Source organism: Pleurodeles waltl, chromosome 8, assembly GCF_031143425.1.
Source record: "Pleurodeles waltl isolate 20211129_DDA chromosome 8, aPleWal1.hap1.20221129, whole genome shotgun sequence".
NCBI lineage: Eukaryota > Metazoa > Chordata > Amphibia > Caudata > Salamandridae > Pleurodeles > Pleurodeles waltl.
The window spans coordinates 88635424-88653274 of NC_090447.1; the positions used below are offsets into that span (position 1 = coordinate 88635424).

At 44.2% G+C, this 17851-nt stretch overlaps 1 protein-coding gene across 1 annotated transcript in view; it reads right to left on the minus strand.

Annotated features, from left to right (window-relative positions):
* Positions 1-1428: 1428 nt before the first annotated feature.
* The window catches only part of KCNE3 (potassium voltage-gated channel subfamily E regulatory subunit 3), a 72025-nt gene continuing 55602 nt past the window's right edge, over positions 1429-17851 (minus strand). The window contains exon 2 of the mRNA XM_069203802.1: positions 1429-1928. Coding sequence (XP_069059903.1) covers positions 1562-1861 — 300 coding nt within the window. The 5' untranslated portion in view covers positions 1862-1928 and the 3' untranslated portion in view covers positions 1429-1561. The remainder of the gene's footprint in view (positions 1929-17851) is intronic.

Below are 17851 nucleotides of genomic sequence, written 5' to 3' on the forward strand. Positions count from 1 at the left end.
GGCAGGCGTTAAGGGACCTGTGGGCTCGGAAGGAGCCCAGAGGTGCCCTCCCCTGCCCCCAGGGACACCCCCTGCCACCCTTGCACACCCCAGGAGGACACCCAAGGATGGAGGGACCCATCCCAGGGAAGTAAAGGTAAGTTCGGGTAAGTATTTTTTACCGATTTTTTTTGTGGCATAGGGGGGCCTGATTTGGCCCCCCCTACATGCCACTATGCCCAACGCATTCCTCTAATTTGCATAGAATTGTGCATTTTTGCTGATTTACAAAATGGCAAAGGGAGGTACATAAAAATTTATGAAAACCTAGCTCTTCATGTTTACTCCTATCCTCCACCCATAGATGCACGTGTGGCAAACATTTGCAACACCATATTGTTTTTCTACCAGGGGGAAAAAAATTGTTTCCATTTCTAGAAAATTCTTTCCTGACACCTCAGTGTAATATGGGGGTGTAGGATTTACTTGCCCCAAAGGAAAGTACTTGCTCCCTTCAACGCATGCTGTTTTCCTTGTATTTGTATGTTGGTAAATGACCTACAAACAGATTGTGAATACCAGAAAGCATGATTTTATAAGTATGAACCAGCTATTATATGGGATACCATGTCCAATTACATGCTGCCGGCTAGCCATTGTAAGATATTTCCTTAAAGTTCGCCAATAAATATTCATTTAATTTTTCATTTCCATAATTTTAGTTTTAATCTGTAAAACCTCATGTAAGTCTTCAGTACAATATGTGGTTTAGAAGCCAAGGCTGGCCTCAGTTGTAAGACTGTTGGAAGCCAGGACAGACGGTGCGTTTTTTCAAATGGGTTTGGTCACGGCTTGATACAGGCCTCGGGTTGTATTCTTGGGCTAAGGCTGTTTTAAGAGTGATGTTTCACCCTTGCACCAGTCTCTACATTGTCTTAACGAAATAATAATTCTTCTGAAATAAGGCTGAGTTAAGGCTTTCTTACGACTGTCTTAGGCCTAGTAAAGCCTTTAGTAGATCGGACTGAAAGTGTATTTAAATCGATCAATTTCATATAACTCTCAGTTAATTGTCTGTACGTTTTGAATTTGAGACAGCAGTCCAATTTATCTGGGATTTAATGAAGATTTTCACACAGCACTTAGAATGACAAACATACATTTATTCCTTAAAAGTTCATGGACTTTAAATGCAGTACTTTAAAGAACAGTTTGTTTCAAAATTTAAAAAAAGGATAAGATCCTCTATGTTAACAAAAAAATGTAGTGACTTTGTTTGAAATAAACCTCTGCCATCTTTAGCCCTTTGTCTCACAATACTTCCTTTGCTACTGAATTCCAGTTCTCAGTGATAAAGACAATGGCAAATGGCATGGTAGCTCAGCAGTCATGTCTCTGATTGGTCAAAGAGGACAAAGGACAATAAGAAGAACCACGTTCATCTTTCTGTTCACATCCGCCAGTAAAGGAGTTCCTGCCGTCTCCTAGTTTGAACGACGTACCATTGAGGTTGTGCAGCTCCAGGAATGTCTAACACAGAACTGTTCTTCCTGTTGATGGACCCATGAAAGTCCTGAAAGGCTCAGATTATAGACATCCGATTCTTGATGTACACATGATAGGGATCACTCCGCTTGTCAACTTTTCTCGATCTGGTGTACCCAAGAATCAAGCTCCCAACAGTTGCGGCAAACAGGAACATGACGAAGAGGATGTACATGTACGAGTTGTCGTCCTTGTGGCTTGGATCAGGTCCTGCTTTCCTAGTGTGGTTGACATTCTCTTCGGGTTGGCATGGGATGCCACTGAGTGTCTTGTTCAGTGCCTTTAGAATGTAATTGAGATTTTCGTAAATGCTTTCCACTGACTTCCCGGTTGCCATACCTTCACGAACTGCAGCCCAGTGTCAAAGAGAAAAGAATCTTCAAAGGTGGTGAAATCTTGAAGACCTGCAGAAATATTACAATTCATTAAAAATACTTCCATGGTAGAGCAATTCCCCACAACACGAACAATTGTAACACTTGCATATTTGTAATGCAGTAATTCAGTAAGACAACAATTAAAACTTGATTTCCCATTGTCAATTGAAATGATTTCAAATGCACTTTGAAATCATGTAAACTGTCTTACTAATTCAATAAATCCAGCACTAGCCATTCTTAGAATATCTCTCTAAATTCTTTTGACCGACTTTATTGCAAGATGTTCCTGCCTCCTGGTGCATTATGGATGTGCAAGGTCTGACCACCCCCTACACTGACTGTACCCCATTCTGAGATCCCTGTTATACCTGACAGGCTTAGCCCACAGGTGTTGGAAAGACCACCAAAGTGACCCGAAAGAGCACAGTGCAAATGAAAAGTGTCATGGTGTCTATAATGTGGCAAGCTTTGTGATGAGAGCAGAGGAAAAGTGATACACCCAAGGGCAGCTTCTCTCATGTACATGCGCTGTGGTGCTAGTTTTATAAAGTCGCCTTTGGTTCAGAGGAAAAACCGAATGTTCACGTGTCACACGTAAGGGAGCCATGGTAGTAGACTACAATTAACCATTATGAGTTACGAGCTGCAGTAAGGAGAGTTGCTTAGCATCCTTTGGATGCTCAGTGGATGCATGCCCCTGAATCCATAATACCCCCAGATGATCATGGAAAAGAAAGAATTGGTCCATGTGTTGCATAAACTAGTACAGAAAAAGATCAGACCTCAGGTTCAGCTCTACAGAGACGTACAGTTTTAGAGAACAAACCCACCATCTGAAGTGATTTACAAGGAGACCAAGAAGGCAAAGCCATCCATAGGAGAATCAAATGGTGAGGGTCCAGCATAATTACTAGATTCATTAAAGTATATTCATCCAGCTCTTTTGAGATAGGAGGACAGGACTGAGTGGTGTTGGAGTGCCTGACATTAGTCCCAAACTCACTCAACCACAGGGATATGAAGCCAAACTAGACCAAAACGTGCTTCTGATCACTTAGGTCCCAGGTAACACTGGGTGTGACTTAGAGCCTCATTTAGATCTCGGCAGAGGGGAGTACCCAGCTACAAATGTGACGGATATCCTGCCCGCCATATTACAATCCCGTTATATGCTATGGAGAATGTGATGGTGAACAGGATATCTGTGACAGAGTATTCCCTCTGCTGGGATCTAAATCAAGCCCTCAGTAATTTTGCCTGGATTATCTCTTTTGCAGCAGCGGCAATGCAGTTCTGCATAATATTGGCCCTTGTCCTTGGTGGCACATGGCACGGGATGCTCCCAAAGTAAATACCAGTGGTTCAGATTAATGTACACTTTTCCAGCATCTACGTTTGTGAAGTTTAGAAGTCATTTACAGTCATGGAAGTTGAAGAAGAAGAACCCCAAGCAAGTAATATTTGGGCATTAGGCTGGTGCTTCCAAAGACGTCAGGGTACATTGCCTAGAGTGAGGTGAGGGGGCTGTGTATAAATCGTTAGGTGCAGCTAAAGGAGACCACAAAAGAGTGGGACAGCCCATGTGGGAGTAACTTAGACCAAAATGGACACTAAAACTAACAATGAGGTGACAAAATCTGAAATCTGAGACCAGGGGCCATATCATGATCATGGTCTCAGGCACAGCTCAGTGTGGATTGCCTTTTTTCTGCATCTGAGGGCTCCAAATTTCATGCATATGACTTGAAATTTTTCTGAGTTCATGCAAGAATGTTAGGTAAAACAAGCCAAATACAGTGAACAGATATGCCTCTTTCTACGTCCGACTGGTTCTGTCTAAAGTTCAAGCTTTAACTCAGAGAAGTTCCAGGTTATATGTATACACATCTCCGGTGTAAAAAACAGGCGCTTATTTGTTCCATGAATAGGTGCAGCTCGTCAGGATTTGGCCCGGGTACTAGAAAAGTGTGATTGATTTTTTTAATACAAGAAAAAACTGAACTTAAATTATCTTGTGTCTTTTTTAATCGAAACAACGTAAAGGCCCAATTCACAAAGCTCTATGTACTTTTTATTGATTTAACAAAAACACAAATCCTCTCGGTGCTAGACTGGTCCAATAGTATCCAAGCAGTCCTGCAGAAATCTCAAATCCAGATATTTGCAGCCTATATAGAATCAAGCAGCAAGAATATCTCTGAAGCTAAGGAAATTCAAACCAACCTCGCCTGCCTTCCATCACCTTCACTGGCTCCCTGTACAACATAGGACCAAATCCAAAGCACTAGGTATTATATACAAGGCCTTATACAAAGCAGGATCCTGCAACTGACAATATCTGGAGTCATCATAGATCGGCCTAGAACCCTAAGATCAGCCGATGCCCACAGCTTATTGATTACAATCCAAAAAAAATGAATCACTGAGGAAGATCCATGAAGATCTAAGTCCCTCCTTCGTAAAAACACTCTTGAACCGATTTAAAAAAAATACTATTCCTTCTTAGGTATGGTCAACGTATATTCTGAACAAGAGTTCCTCGAAGTTCCTTCCACGGTTTCCTTTCGCTCTGCCTCCAAATGTTTACTGCATCCCGATGATGTGATATATCACCTCCCTCTACCTTTGTATTGTGTCCTTTGGTCATTCTATAGTACTCTGAAGAGGCAGCACGACAAAATGTATGTGGTTTATAAAACTCCTAAATAAATACATTAATAAATTAATAAATGCCAGTGTAAGTGACATCTGCAAAAAAGGGGATTAGTGGGCAGAAATCCTGTGATTCCCTTAATCCTTATTGTATTACATGTAATGCAGAAGTTCTGCTATTTCTAAGCTCTGCCAATTACAGATGTTACTATTATCCAGTTTAAATGTTCTCGATGTAATGATCTCAAATTATTTGATTTGGCTTATCAGACTTGCCACATGCATCAGCAGCAAGTATTTAGATGTCTAAGCCTCTCATTAAGAGTAGCCCAAAATTGTACATGGGTCCCCCAGTGTTATTAATACCGGGGGTACTGGATCTGAAGGGGCGGTGTTTCTGCAGGTTTTCCCCAGTGTTTCCCCTAAAGAGTTCACCTCCTTCAAACAGGCGAGGTCTGTTGGTTAGAAATATAAAGTATGCGGTTTTACCATAAAACCTCTAATTTCAATGGGGCTGGTAATTCCCATTACGCAGCCTGTAATCATTATCAAGCTAGTAGTAATGAGAGACCAAGAAGGTCACATAGATGTGGTTGAGATAGAGCACCACCGTAATAGGTCTGTGGTGCTCCCACGCTGCCAAACTCGTGGCTTCCCCACCTCCTTTACATGTGGGGTCGCTGATGGGTTTCCAGCGGCGAAGTCTACCTGGCTCTTTCACCGGCAACCTATGACCCCTAGGACCATCCTCCAGCGAACTGCCAGGTTACAGTGATGTGACTGGGGGCCATATGTACAAACACTTTTTCCCATAGATACAGAATGGGTAAAAACCTTTGCTACATCTGGCCCTATGTCACTGACTTTTTCTGCCTGGATCCACCATGTGAAGATCCAGGCATGAAAAACAGGGGGATATCTCCTTTCCACAGATCACTTTCGGACCAACTAAGTAGGAATAGAAGCAACCAGGAGATATGGCAAAGATCTAATATGTTTGTTGAAATGAAATTGACAGACAGGTGCCCAACATCAGCAACTACAAGGTTATCACTCTGGCATTAAGCCCGGTTGCAGGACCGAAACAGGCGCTCTTGATGAGAACGACAAAACGCCTTGATCCCTGCAAACTGGAGATATTTCTTCACTAATTTATTAACCTTCCCAGCCATGTTTGGCACAGTCCATACAAAGTACTATTCTGTCTATCACAACTCTGCATGGACATGGAGTGAAAAACATATTCAAGGATAATATTCAACAAAAGCATTGACTGATAAGTATACTGAGAGTCTCTAATATCAGTCCTGGGAGGACAATCCATATAACATCCCTTCACTTCTAGTCCTCTGCCAAAGTCCTCTTTAGAGACAACGCATGCCCTAATGATTCACTTCCTTTGGGAAAAACACCTCATGGGCATGAAACCTCTAAATTGTGAGCATCACTGGCCAATTCACAAATCATTGTGTGATGTGTAAAAGAGCACTTTATCAATGTTCCTATGAAAGATTTACTATGTAGGCAAGTGGAGGGTTAGGCGTCGGATTGTGGACATTTCTCAGCGAAGGGCACCGCAAAAACAGGTAAAGATCCCCAACCTGGCTGGCTGATTGGTATTCACATCACAAATTCAGGTAGGTTCCAACCACAGTAAGATATGCCCCTTTGCTGGTGTCTTTCAGGAGTAAGTGTGTTTTTGCCAGTGTGACAAAGAGGGGGTAGGATGCCACAGGATTAAGGGGGTTATTACAACTTTGGAGGAGGTGGTAATCCGTCCCAAATGTGACGGATATACCACCAGCCGTATTACGAGTTCCATAGGATATAATGGACTCGTAATACGGCTGGTGGTATATCCGTCACTTTACCGTCACTTTTGGGACGGATTACCACCTCCTCCAAAGTTGTAATAACCCCCTTAGTGATGGTGCACGGCAAGGGGTTTCGATACAGAGAAAAACACTTCCACGTAGAGAAATAAACGTCACTAATACACATGCACGTATGTATTTAATGTACGCATGCAGAACTTTCGACTTGATTGAAATACCATAATTAAATTCCATGAATTGGAGTTTCCCAGGAAATATAAGACTTCCATAGATTTTCTAAAGTTGTCCCAGGATTCTTTGAGAATCGCTAAAAAGTCGCGAATATGCTCCAAACATATAGGTAACTCCACAGAAGGGGCATTCCAGGGTTTTACCTTGGGTCTTGGTGAATCATGACCCTCCTAAGCAACAATACGATCCAGTCCACAAAGAGGGACGAAGGGCAGACTCCTCAGCCTTTGCATGTTGTGTCATTCACACAGTGGTCAGCCCACCCTCATAGGCCATTGGTGGACTCTATTTATTTACTTATTAAAAAGTTTTATAAACCGTGTACACAATACCGACCACCCTTAAAATGGAAATTACACATAGATCACAGGGTTACACCAAGTTGCACATTAATTACATATTTACAAAATGTACAAACCATGTAAATTATTACAAATGATGGTTTGGTAGATTACTTAGGGTCAGAAGACAGGAAGGACCCTTAGGTAATAGTGCATATTCTTTGCCCTAATTTGATTTTATGATTAGGCCTACAGTCACCTACATTGGATTGGGACATTATGAAGCTGCCATTCCAGATACAGGGGCTTTACCACCCGCACACTGTCATTTCACTGGCCCAGCTGCCAGATGAGCTAACACTGACAAAGACATGCTCTCATTGCACTGCATGGACGGTGAAGCATCTATACCAGTGGTTCCCAACCTGTGGTCCGGGGACCCCTGGGGGTCCGCGAAGCCTTCTCAGGGGGTCCGCGAGAGCCTAGAAAATTAAAAAATATTAACAAATATTGACAAATTAGGTCCCCAGCTTACAGTAATGACTCAGGCGGGGGTCCCCGGATTCCCATGATGATTCAGTGGGGGCCCCTGGGTTCCATTAATGTTAAAGTGGGGGTCCACAGAAATCAAAAGGTTGGGAACCACTGATCTATACATTGCAGCACAGACCTGACTTTCACGAAAAAAGGAAGGTGTTCAGTCTGTAAGCCTCACAATCTCATTCCACTGAGCCACTGTTATGCTTCTTGCATTGACAGGCCAACCCCCACCCAGCTTTTCAGTCCTTGTGTGATGCTTCCCTCAGAATATCACTCTATCAGCCACCCACTGTCACTCTTATCCATCGTCCTCCTCATCCACCTGCACAAAAACTTACCCACCAGTTCACGCATTTTCATTAATAAAAAGGCAGACCTATTGGCTACCGCTTGTCTTCGTTCTCTGCGCTTCTTCTTTTTACATCTGATTGCAGGTACAACTGAGCAGTGCGTGGTTTAAAACTTGTTTGCGCTGCAGGATTTCGACACTTTGGTGTGAGATTGTGTCATAGTCAGCGGGGACATGTGAGAGGACTTTGTTCTGTACTTGCAAATACTTCAACCTTTAAGCATCTTTCACAGCTCTTACACTCGGCTTTTCAAACACTTTAAAAAGCCAAGAATACGGATCTTTTGTATTCAATAGTCTTTAATCATGAATGTGTTTTGCAATTAAACTAAATGCGTTGATACATGTGTTTTACACAGCTGATATGAGTTAAGTGTCATCTGCCACAGGTGCGAATCAGGATTTGAGCGACTCCGTTTTTCATCCTTCTGAAGATGATAAATTGAGTATCACTGATCTATGTAATAGGAATACCAGGGATACAAAAACAACCAATGCACGTTTAAGTTTCCATAAAAGGGCTATTTCATATCATAAGGATGTGGTACTTTGGAGCATGTATTTTTGCAAAGGTCACTGTCATCGTGCAGCAGTAGGAATCAGTGGTCTGAGCACCACTAAGAAACAGCAAACTGCAACATGAAGCATTGTGTAAAACAAGCACTGGCAAAGCCATTCGGTCTTGCTTTGGTATACCTGAAAGTGGTTCTTCATTGACTGACTAGCTTGTGTGTGTAGTCTTTTGTGAAAGGGAGGACGCACGAGCGAATGAGTCAGTGAGCAGTTTAGTGAATGCATGGATGGATGAATGAGTGGGTGTCTGTGTGCATGGATAGATGAGTAATTGAGTAACATTGCCAACAGGGGAAAGCAGTCACCTGCCACCAATGGGGTCAACGCCACATCTCGCAGGCTGGAATGAGCCATCCATGCATTCACTCATCATCACACCCGTTCATCTGTCCATCGGCATTTCCTCCATCCATGCACTCGCTTTACACTTCATTTTATGGTAGAATAGTTATTCATCTATCCAGCCATTCATGTATTCACCCATGCATTCATGCGCTAGCACCTGAGGCGGGAGGGGTGCTGCCTCTCTCGGAGGCACAGACCACGTGGGAGTGCGTGGTTCAGATCAGGACGTTGTCCCCGTCTGCGGCAGGAGCTGCACCCCTGGACATGGGACCGAGGTGAGGGCAGACTAGGGGGATCAGGGCGTCTCCAGGCCCCCTGGGAGCTGCCCTCAGGAGCGCCTCTCGCGCCTGATGAAGCAGAAAATGAAGGTTTTGATTTATTAACCCATAAACGTAGTGTGAAATAATCATGTGTGACTTTAACCGAACTAATAAAGATTGTACGGGGACAAAATGTGCCCTTAGAGTAGTTTGCCAACATTTATAAGCGCGCTTTATATAACGTGGTGTATTAGAATTGCACTAATCCGACATAATCATAAACGTGTGCTACGATTTGCTTGTTTGAAATGCTTTCGCTTAGCATTACTTTAGTAGAGGCTTTGGCCTAGTTGCCCGGTCTCACGGTTTAGATGCTCGTATTTTTTCAATGTGCTATTAAACGTGTATTTTTGCTTGAAGCTGTACTTTTCCACTGAGACCGTTCACATGCTTATCTTAAAGTTTCGTGCCAGCCTGGCATATTTTCTCTTTACTCCAAGGTCGATTTGCAGGTGCGGACAATGGAGGCTCTGAAAGTGAACTAATTGGTATACAATGTTGCAACGTGCGTACCCATCTCCAAGGATAATGTATGCTTAAGTAAAAGCTTGAGAACTGTCGTTTTTGATTGGACAATTTGAAGCTAACCTATGAACCCTCCAATGGAAGACCCTACTGGATTTGAACTGTTGTCTATAAAACCCAGGTGCACGAGAGGAAAGTAGCTATTACAGCCATTACCAGCTATTGCCCGACATTGCGTCATTTCGTAGCTATTATGGCCCATCTTGCTGCGACGCCATTTTGAGAGATACTTTGATGCTTTCTCTAATCGAGAGAAAGAGACTTTAAATGATTCTTGCCCTAGAGACTTTAACTTTGAAATGCCCTTTGCATGAAGTAGTAGTTTTATTGCCGCCGTGAGGCAATTGCCCCGTCCACCCCTGCCCCTTTGCCCCGTCCCATGCTGATCGAGAAACGGTACCTGTGAGACGAAGACTTCCTTGTAAGCTGATCGTAATTGGTAAATATGAAAGGAAAATTGTAAAATTGCATTGTGTTTCTTTTAGGTAACCAACTGCTGATTTTGATAAGAGCCCTAGCTAGGAGTTTTCTAAATTTATGTTGCTAAATTGTTTTTGCATGAAGTCCCACATGCCGATGCTAATTTGAGGTTAGACGAGGATTCCATATGTCGCACGATGCAATTTGAGATCTTGTTATGCTGACTAAATGTACGCAATTAGCTCATTACAGATTATCGTATTAGTGATTTGCATTGCCATTATCGAATGCCTTGTGATTCAAATGCTACATAGATTACACTTGTTTCGCCGTTATGGACAGCTATTAATGTTCATTTATGTTTATCATTTGGTGTTGAGACACATATATATTGTGCTAGCTTTGTTAATATAGGGAAATAAATTCACTAACTTTGCAATAAACTGGTGTGGTTATTCCTGACTGAAAGGTCAGGGTTCGCCGAAATGTATTCTGGATTAATTGTTAAGTGTTATGTTGATCAAGGTATTGCTTATGTTCGTTATTGATTATTGATTTGATGCGACTGATCGATATAAGAGTACGGAGAGTTCCCACTTAGTCAAAAGATTCATCGGCCTAAAGAGCGTCCGAACACAGGTAAATTATTACTACGGTTCGCTCTATCAGTAGATGGTAGCAGAGGACGGTTGCGTCTTTTGGGACCCTGTACTCTTAAAGTACATGGTGCTGAATTAACGGTTACGCATTTTGAGACCCCATTCGAGAAGTTGAATTAGATTTTTTTGGGTAAAACAGATTGACAGAATGATGATGGGCTAGGTCCACCGCGACTTTCCCGGGATCTCGGAGCTTGCGAATGGAGAGAATGGAGGTGTGGATTCGGCGTTGGCGGTACTAGTGATGGTATGAGTGAAGTTAGGGTTTTGCGCTTGCACAGCTTATTGCCGCAGGGTGTATGAAAAGGTTGCGAGGAATCTTTTTTTTTTTTTAGAGGATAGCGGAGGTGCGACTCCGAGTGTAGAAGTAGTGAAGTCGTCGAACTTCATAGAAATAGCGGAGGTGCGACTCCGAGTGTGAGAGTAGGGAAGTCGTCGAACTTCATGTGCATGTGGCGCTTTGTGCATAAAAAGGTCCACGTGGTTGTTGTTGTTGAGACGGGCCCTGCGAGGTCAAGAGACTCCGGAGTATGTTGATCCATGTTGTGGTCTGGGCGGTTTAGTAGGTTGATCGGGCGTGGTCAACAAGTCGGTACGGGTGTTAGGGAGTGAAAGGAACTTCGACTTCGGGCTTTGACAAGATTCTAAGTGCACTAGAATAGATCATTGACAAGTTGAGAGTAGGTCTGCGGGTCAGATTTGCTTGCGAACGTGGGGACCGAGAAAGACGGAATAGCGGCCGAGGCTAGTGAAAAGTCCCTAAGGTCCTGAAGCGACTGTGTTACCCTTCCTGTAGTAAACCGACAGATCTGTTTTATTTTTTGGTAGCTCGCAATATATGCAAGAAGTTGTTACGAAAAGAGGTGAGTGAAGGAAGACTAGCCGCGAGGCTTTGTTAGCCGCAGTGTGTGTGTGAGTGTGACGTCACTAGGAGCCGCGCTGGGATAGGTTGGTTGGAGAGAAGGGTCGCGCACGGATTGGACGCAGTCCGTGGGGCTCGATTGGAAGGGGAAAGGCAGGCGAAGAGTATTCCGGGAATTAAAGTCACCTATTGATTACAAACTTTGTGAAATAAAAGACGAGAAAATGAAATTCTTTAAAGCATTTAGGAGTGCGATGAAGGGGGAGTCTTACATTAAAGCGAGCGTAGGAGAGGAGACGCCGCCCGAAGGTACACCAGCTTACATTGTAATGGAAGAGAAGGGGGTAGCTCCGTGTCTTTGGCTAAAGCAATGGCACAAACTGACAGAGAAACATGGGAGCGTAGCGTTCCCGATACATGGGACATTCAATATAAGGATCCTAGAGAATTTGAGATTCACGATGTACGACATGAAGGTGCCTCCAAGGCCAGCACAGTTTGAGGCTCTAGCGATTTGGGAACTGATGGCCAGACAGCAACAGCAAAATAAGTTCGAGAACAGGATGAGAAAGGTAGAAAAGACACTAGCGGATGCTAGGTGGGATAATGCACAGAAGGTGTGGAGGTCAGATGTACTGCAGGGAATAAAACTGTTTCCCGCAATTACTAAGGAAGAAGAAGAGACAGGCAAGAAAGCTACCTGTAAGACAGACAGGAAGTGTTCCAAGGATAGAGAGGACGAGGAAAAGTTGAGAAGAGAAGAGGAGTTAGAGGATGAGGAGTTAATAATGCAATTGCTGAACGACCGTCCACCACCTTATGCGGAGAATGGACAAGGTCCAAGTACCAGTTCTGCCCCTCCGGCACCGGTACGGAACAGTGAAACCCAGAGTTCAGGAGCATCATCGGGATCTAAGGACCCGAGTTTACTGTTCACCCCGCAGATACCGCAGGTTAGGAGAATATATCCAGATGTGCCCATGTTGAAACCAGCAGAAAATTATCAGCCGCAAATGCCAGGGTACTACAGCAGTGACAACGGTGCAGGAATGATTCTAGATCCAACCGTAAGGGGAGTACAGAATGGTCACAATCCAACAATGACACAAGCTAAATCAACTCAGTTTTTGATGCCTCAGAAGCAGATGCAGGGGGGAAACGCACATGCTCAAATGACGGGGAGTCAGATGGGCATGCCGGCAATGATGACCCATGGTGTGGGAATGAACATGCCTCAGAACATGGGAAATGGACAAAACCCAGATGCGATTTCGCTACCCATTACTGTAGGTCCACCGGTACCTCTGTACAGTCAGCCTAATTTAGGTATGAGCGGTCAGGGATCCATGCTGCAGAATGGGACAGAAAGGAGGTGCATAGAAAACACTCCAGGGATAACTCCTATAGCGGCTCAGCCAAATGGATCTGGGTCCTTGATGGGGTTTAGTCCCATATGTGCTCAGTCAACACTGGTGAGGTCGAGCCCCCCACTGATAATACCTCTAACATCGAATACTGAAAAGTTTCCGCAACCATCAATGGCAGTCGATGTGAATGCTACACTGATGGGGGTAAATGCGCAACAGCTGACACAGTGGTTCAACAGTTTGAATTCCACACAAAGTTCAGACAGTGGGAAAGGAGAAGATTACCTGAATAGGATGAGGCTGAACATGGAAGCACAAGAATTGGTGGAAGGGACTATGGGTGTGAATAGGTTAGAGTCCTACACGGAAGAAGAGTTGAGATACCTATGTCCAAAGATTACGAAAGAAGTGAACAAGGTACATAAAAGCTTGCAGGAAGTAGCGGACAGAAACGGGATTGACATAGACAAGATGAAACACTTGAGCAGAAGCTATAGGTTGGATTTTGGGGCCACAGATTTTGAACACATGAGGTCAGCAGGCATGAAGGCGCACCTTAGAGAATTGCTGCAGAGTGCACAAGTGTGGAGGTGCTTAGACAAGTGGGAAAGCAGATGGGTAAAGAGGAAGGAAAAGAGGAGGGACAGTGCTACAGAGCATAATGAGAAAAGACCACAAAGCAGCGAGACAGTAACCATGTTACCAATGAGGGAGACAGCAGGGGGAAAATTAATACATGTACCATGGCACAGAAGCGATATTCAGTCTTTTACGGATGATTTTCCCAAACTGAGAGAGAAACCGATTGAATGGTATCAACAGACCGATAGGTTTGTGAAGCTTGCAAAATGTCTCTGGGAAGACCTGAACACTCTCTTCGAGATTGTAGTTCCAGCAGATTTGTGGGAGGATTGCAAAAGAGCTGTAGGTTGGCCGACAAGTGAACCAGAAAGAGACAGGGAGACGGGTGCACCATCACCTATGGTGATGAGCTTGTACTACAAGGTGGTTGAGCATTTGAAGACGAAGGTTGCCGCGAAAAATGTGGATTGGCAGAAGATCGATCGAACGGCCCAAGAGGCTAAAGAGTCGATTCATAGTTACTATGAGAGGTTGTTGAAGGCGTTCAAGAACTACAGTGGCACGGAAACAATAGAGGCGAAGGACATGCTTCATTTTGTGTTCAGATTTGTGGAAGGGCTGAGGCCAGAGATAAGTCAGATGATAAAGTCGCATTTGATTTGTTGGCAGTCGAAACTGATTGATGAGGTGTTGAATTATGCGAAATACTGTAGCGACGAAATTGAAGTGAAACAGAAAAAGTTGAAAGAGAAGGTGATGATGATGCAACTTAAAGCAGCTCAGACAGGTCTGCAAGGTTTGCAAGGGATGCAAGGGTTCCAACAGCAGGTACCGCAACCGCAGCCGCAGTTGCAGGGAAATATGGCGTTTCAGCCACAGGCCAGAGGCAGAGGCAGAGGAGGTTTTGTGAATAATGGTCCGGATTTGAACACTGTTGTAACGGGTGTGCAGGCAATGAAGAAGGTGATGCCGTGTCACGTGTGCGGAATTGTCGGTCATTGGAAACGCGAGTGCCCGATGGTGGTGCAGGAAGGTGCAGGTGCAGGTGTAGGTGTTGGTCAGCAAAACAATGATGTCAATGCATTTCAGACAATGAGGGGACCGAAAATGAGAGGTCCAAACACAAATTTTCAGACCGTAAATCAATTGCAGGGATTACAACCTATGCAGCCGCAGCAGATGCAGATGCCCCGTATGCAGATGACGCAAATGCAGCCGATGCAACAGCAGTTACCCATGGTACCTAATCAGCAAATGCAAATACCTTTGGCACCAATGAGTCAGCAGCAAGTGATGGTTCCTCCACAGGTCTCGGGTCAGGTAATGAGTACAAATGGCACCGTACAACAGTTCCCATTACACAGTGAGAGTGGAATAAACAATGTATGGGAGAGTGAGAGCTCAGAAGAAGAAGGAGATTGTGTGCTTGCAGCATCCTTGGAAGTTGATCAAAAGGGTCCGTACGTAGAGGGAAGAGTAATGGGTCATCGTGTCTCGTTCTTGGTTGACACAGGAGCCACACGTTCAACTGTTAAGAGTAGTGAAGTACCGAATTTGCCACTCTCAGGGAGGACAGTTCAAGTGGTGGGAGTAGCAAACAGGCACCTGACGAACCCAATAACAGATCCGGTACCAGTCAGCATCAGTAACTATCAAGGGGTGCATCAGTTTGTGGTATGTGACTCAAGCCCGATAGCACTGTTAGGGAGAGACCTATTGTGCAAATTGGGTTGTTCGATCATGTGTTCGAACAAAGGAATAACAATCCAGACGAGCAGTGATGGGGAAGAAGAGGACAGTGTAGAGGGGGATGAGATGGAAACGGTAGATGAAGAATATCCTCTGATTTGTCTTTTCCCGATGATAACTGAAGAAGATATTCCAGCCGAATTACGGGAAACAGTCGGGAAGGAAGTGTGGGACATGACAGGGAAAGAGGTGGGATTGATGAAAGGAGTGGAACCAGTGAAAGTGACTGTAAAGCCCAATGCAATCTTTCCCCAGACCCCACAATACCACATGGCACAAGACACCCTCATGAAAGTTGCCCAACTTATTGATGAATTTGTAAAGCAGGGAGTACTGAAAGAAGTGTTAAGCAGTCCATGTAATTCACCAATAATGGGACTAATAAAGCCGAGTGGAAAGGTCCGACTTGTGCAGGACTTGAGGAAAATAAATGACATCATAGTCAAAGGTTGCCCAGTAGTACCAAATCCAGCTGTGATAATGTTTCAAGTCCCTTGCGATGCTGAATGGTTCTCAGTCATCGATTTGTCACAAGCATTCTTTTCTGTGCCTCTTCATGAGGACAGCCAATTCCTCTTTTGTTTCAAATTCTTAGACAGAGTGTACAGTTGGTGCCGAATTCCTCAAGGGTTTTCTGAGTCACCGTCAATCTTCAATCACATTCTAAAGAAAGACTTGGAGGCATTAGAATTGCCATTCGAGTCAACTCTAGTACAGTACATTGATGACTTACTGATTGCATCAAAGACAGAAAGTGGCTGCACAGCCGATACCATTGCTCTGTTGAACCATTTGGGAAGGAATGGACACAAGGTGTCTCCTGCCAAATTGCAGTTCTGTCAGAAGAAAGTGAAATACTTGGGTCACCAGATAGAGAAAGGGTCACGGAGAATAATGAAGGAAAGAATAACGAGTGTACTTCAAATGAGTCCACCCAAGACGAGAAAGGAGGTGAGGAAGTTTTTGGGAATGGTGGGCTATTGTCGCCAGTGGATTCCCAACTTCTCAACTCTAGCAAAGCCTTTACTGAAACTGACCCAGAAGGATGCCTTGGATCAAATTGAACTGAAAGGAGATGAGATGGATGCTTTTGTTGAATTGAAAGAGTGCATGTGCAGGGCTCCAGCTTTAGGTATGCCTGATTACACAAAGCCTTTCACATTGTTTTGCCATGAACGTGATGCATGTTCTTTGTCTGTCTTGACTCAAGCCCATGGTGGCGTAAACAGACCAGTAGCGTATTTTTCAGCTACTTTGGATCCGGTCGCAGCAGCACTCCCAGGGTGTTTGCGCGCCGTAGCAGCAGTTGGTATCAGCCTCACTCAGAGTGAAGGAATAGTGATGGGACACCCAGTAACAGTCATGGTCCCTCACTCAGTTGAGATACTTTTGACCCGCTCCCGAACGCAGCACATGACTGGAGCAAGACTCACAAGGTATGAAACGATTATTCTGGGCTCACCGAATGTGCAGCTGAAAAGGTGCACTACGTTGAATCCAGCAACCTTGCTTCCTGGAGAAAATGCTGAAATTGAGAACGCTGAAGACGTCGAGCATGACTGCCTTCAGGTGACTGAATTTTGCACAAAACCCCGACCGGACATTAAGGATACTAAGCTTGATGAAAATGACCAAATTCTTTTTGTTGATGGTTCATGTCTAAGAGACGGGATGGGGATTTTGAAAGCAGGATACGCTGTATGTACTGTAACAGGTGTCTTGGAAGCGGGATGGCTCCAAGGAGTCTATTCTGCACAAGTAGCAGAACTTGTAGCCCTTACAAGAGCATGTCAACTGTCTGCATTGATGAAAGTCACCATTTACACTGATAGTCAATACGGGTTTGGGATTGTGCATGACTTTGGACAACTATGGTCACAGAGAGGTTTCCTGACTTCTTCAGGATCCCCAGTGAAGAATGGGGAAAGGATAGGGGAATTGTTACACGCCATTCAAGTGCCAGCTGAAGTTGCAGTGGTAAAGTGCAGTGCTCACACGAAAGGACAGGACTATGTTTCTCTGGGAAATGCATATGCGGATCAAGTCGCAAGATTTTGTGCCTTGAACTGTATATTACTCAGAGATGAATGGAATTCAATAAGTGAGCCAGAACTAGAACCAGCTGAAGCATTTGCCTTGAAGGTCGTAGATACGATAGATGAATTAAAAGCATTGCAGAATAACGTCAGGGAGGATGAAAGAGATTCCTGGATTAAATCACAGTGTATAAAGAGACCAGACGAGTTATGGGTTTCAAATGAGGGAAAATTTGTTTTGCCAAACAGTCTCTTATCACAGCTTGCGCGGTTCTATCATGGGCAAGCTCACCTAGGGAGAGATGCCATGATAAGATTGTTCAAAACTGATTGGTTTAACCCCAGATTTCGTCAAGCTGCAGAAGCAGTTTGCCATCGATGTGTCACTTGCCAGCAGATGAACCCAGGAAAGGGAACAGTTGTGAACGCGAGCCACATTGGTAGGGCAAGCGGGCCTTTTAGTCGTATGCAGATGGACTTCATTGAGATGCCTGTGCATGGAGGTCTAAAGTATGTGTTGGTGATTGTGTGCATTTTTAGTCACTGGATTGAAGCATACCCCACACGTAGAAATGACAGCCTTACAGTTGCAAAGTTATTGTTGAGAGAGTTAATACCACG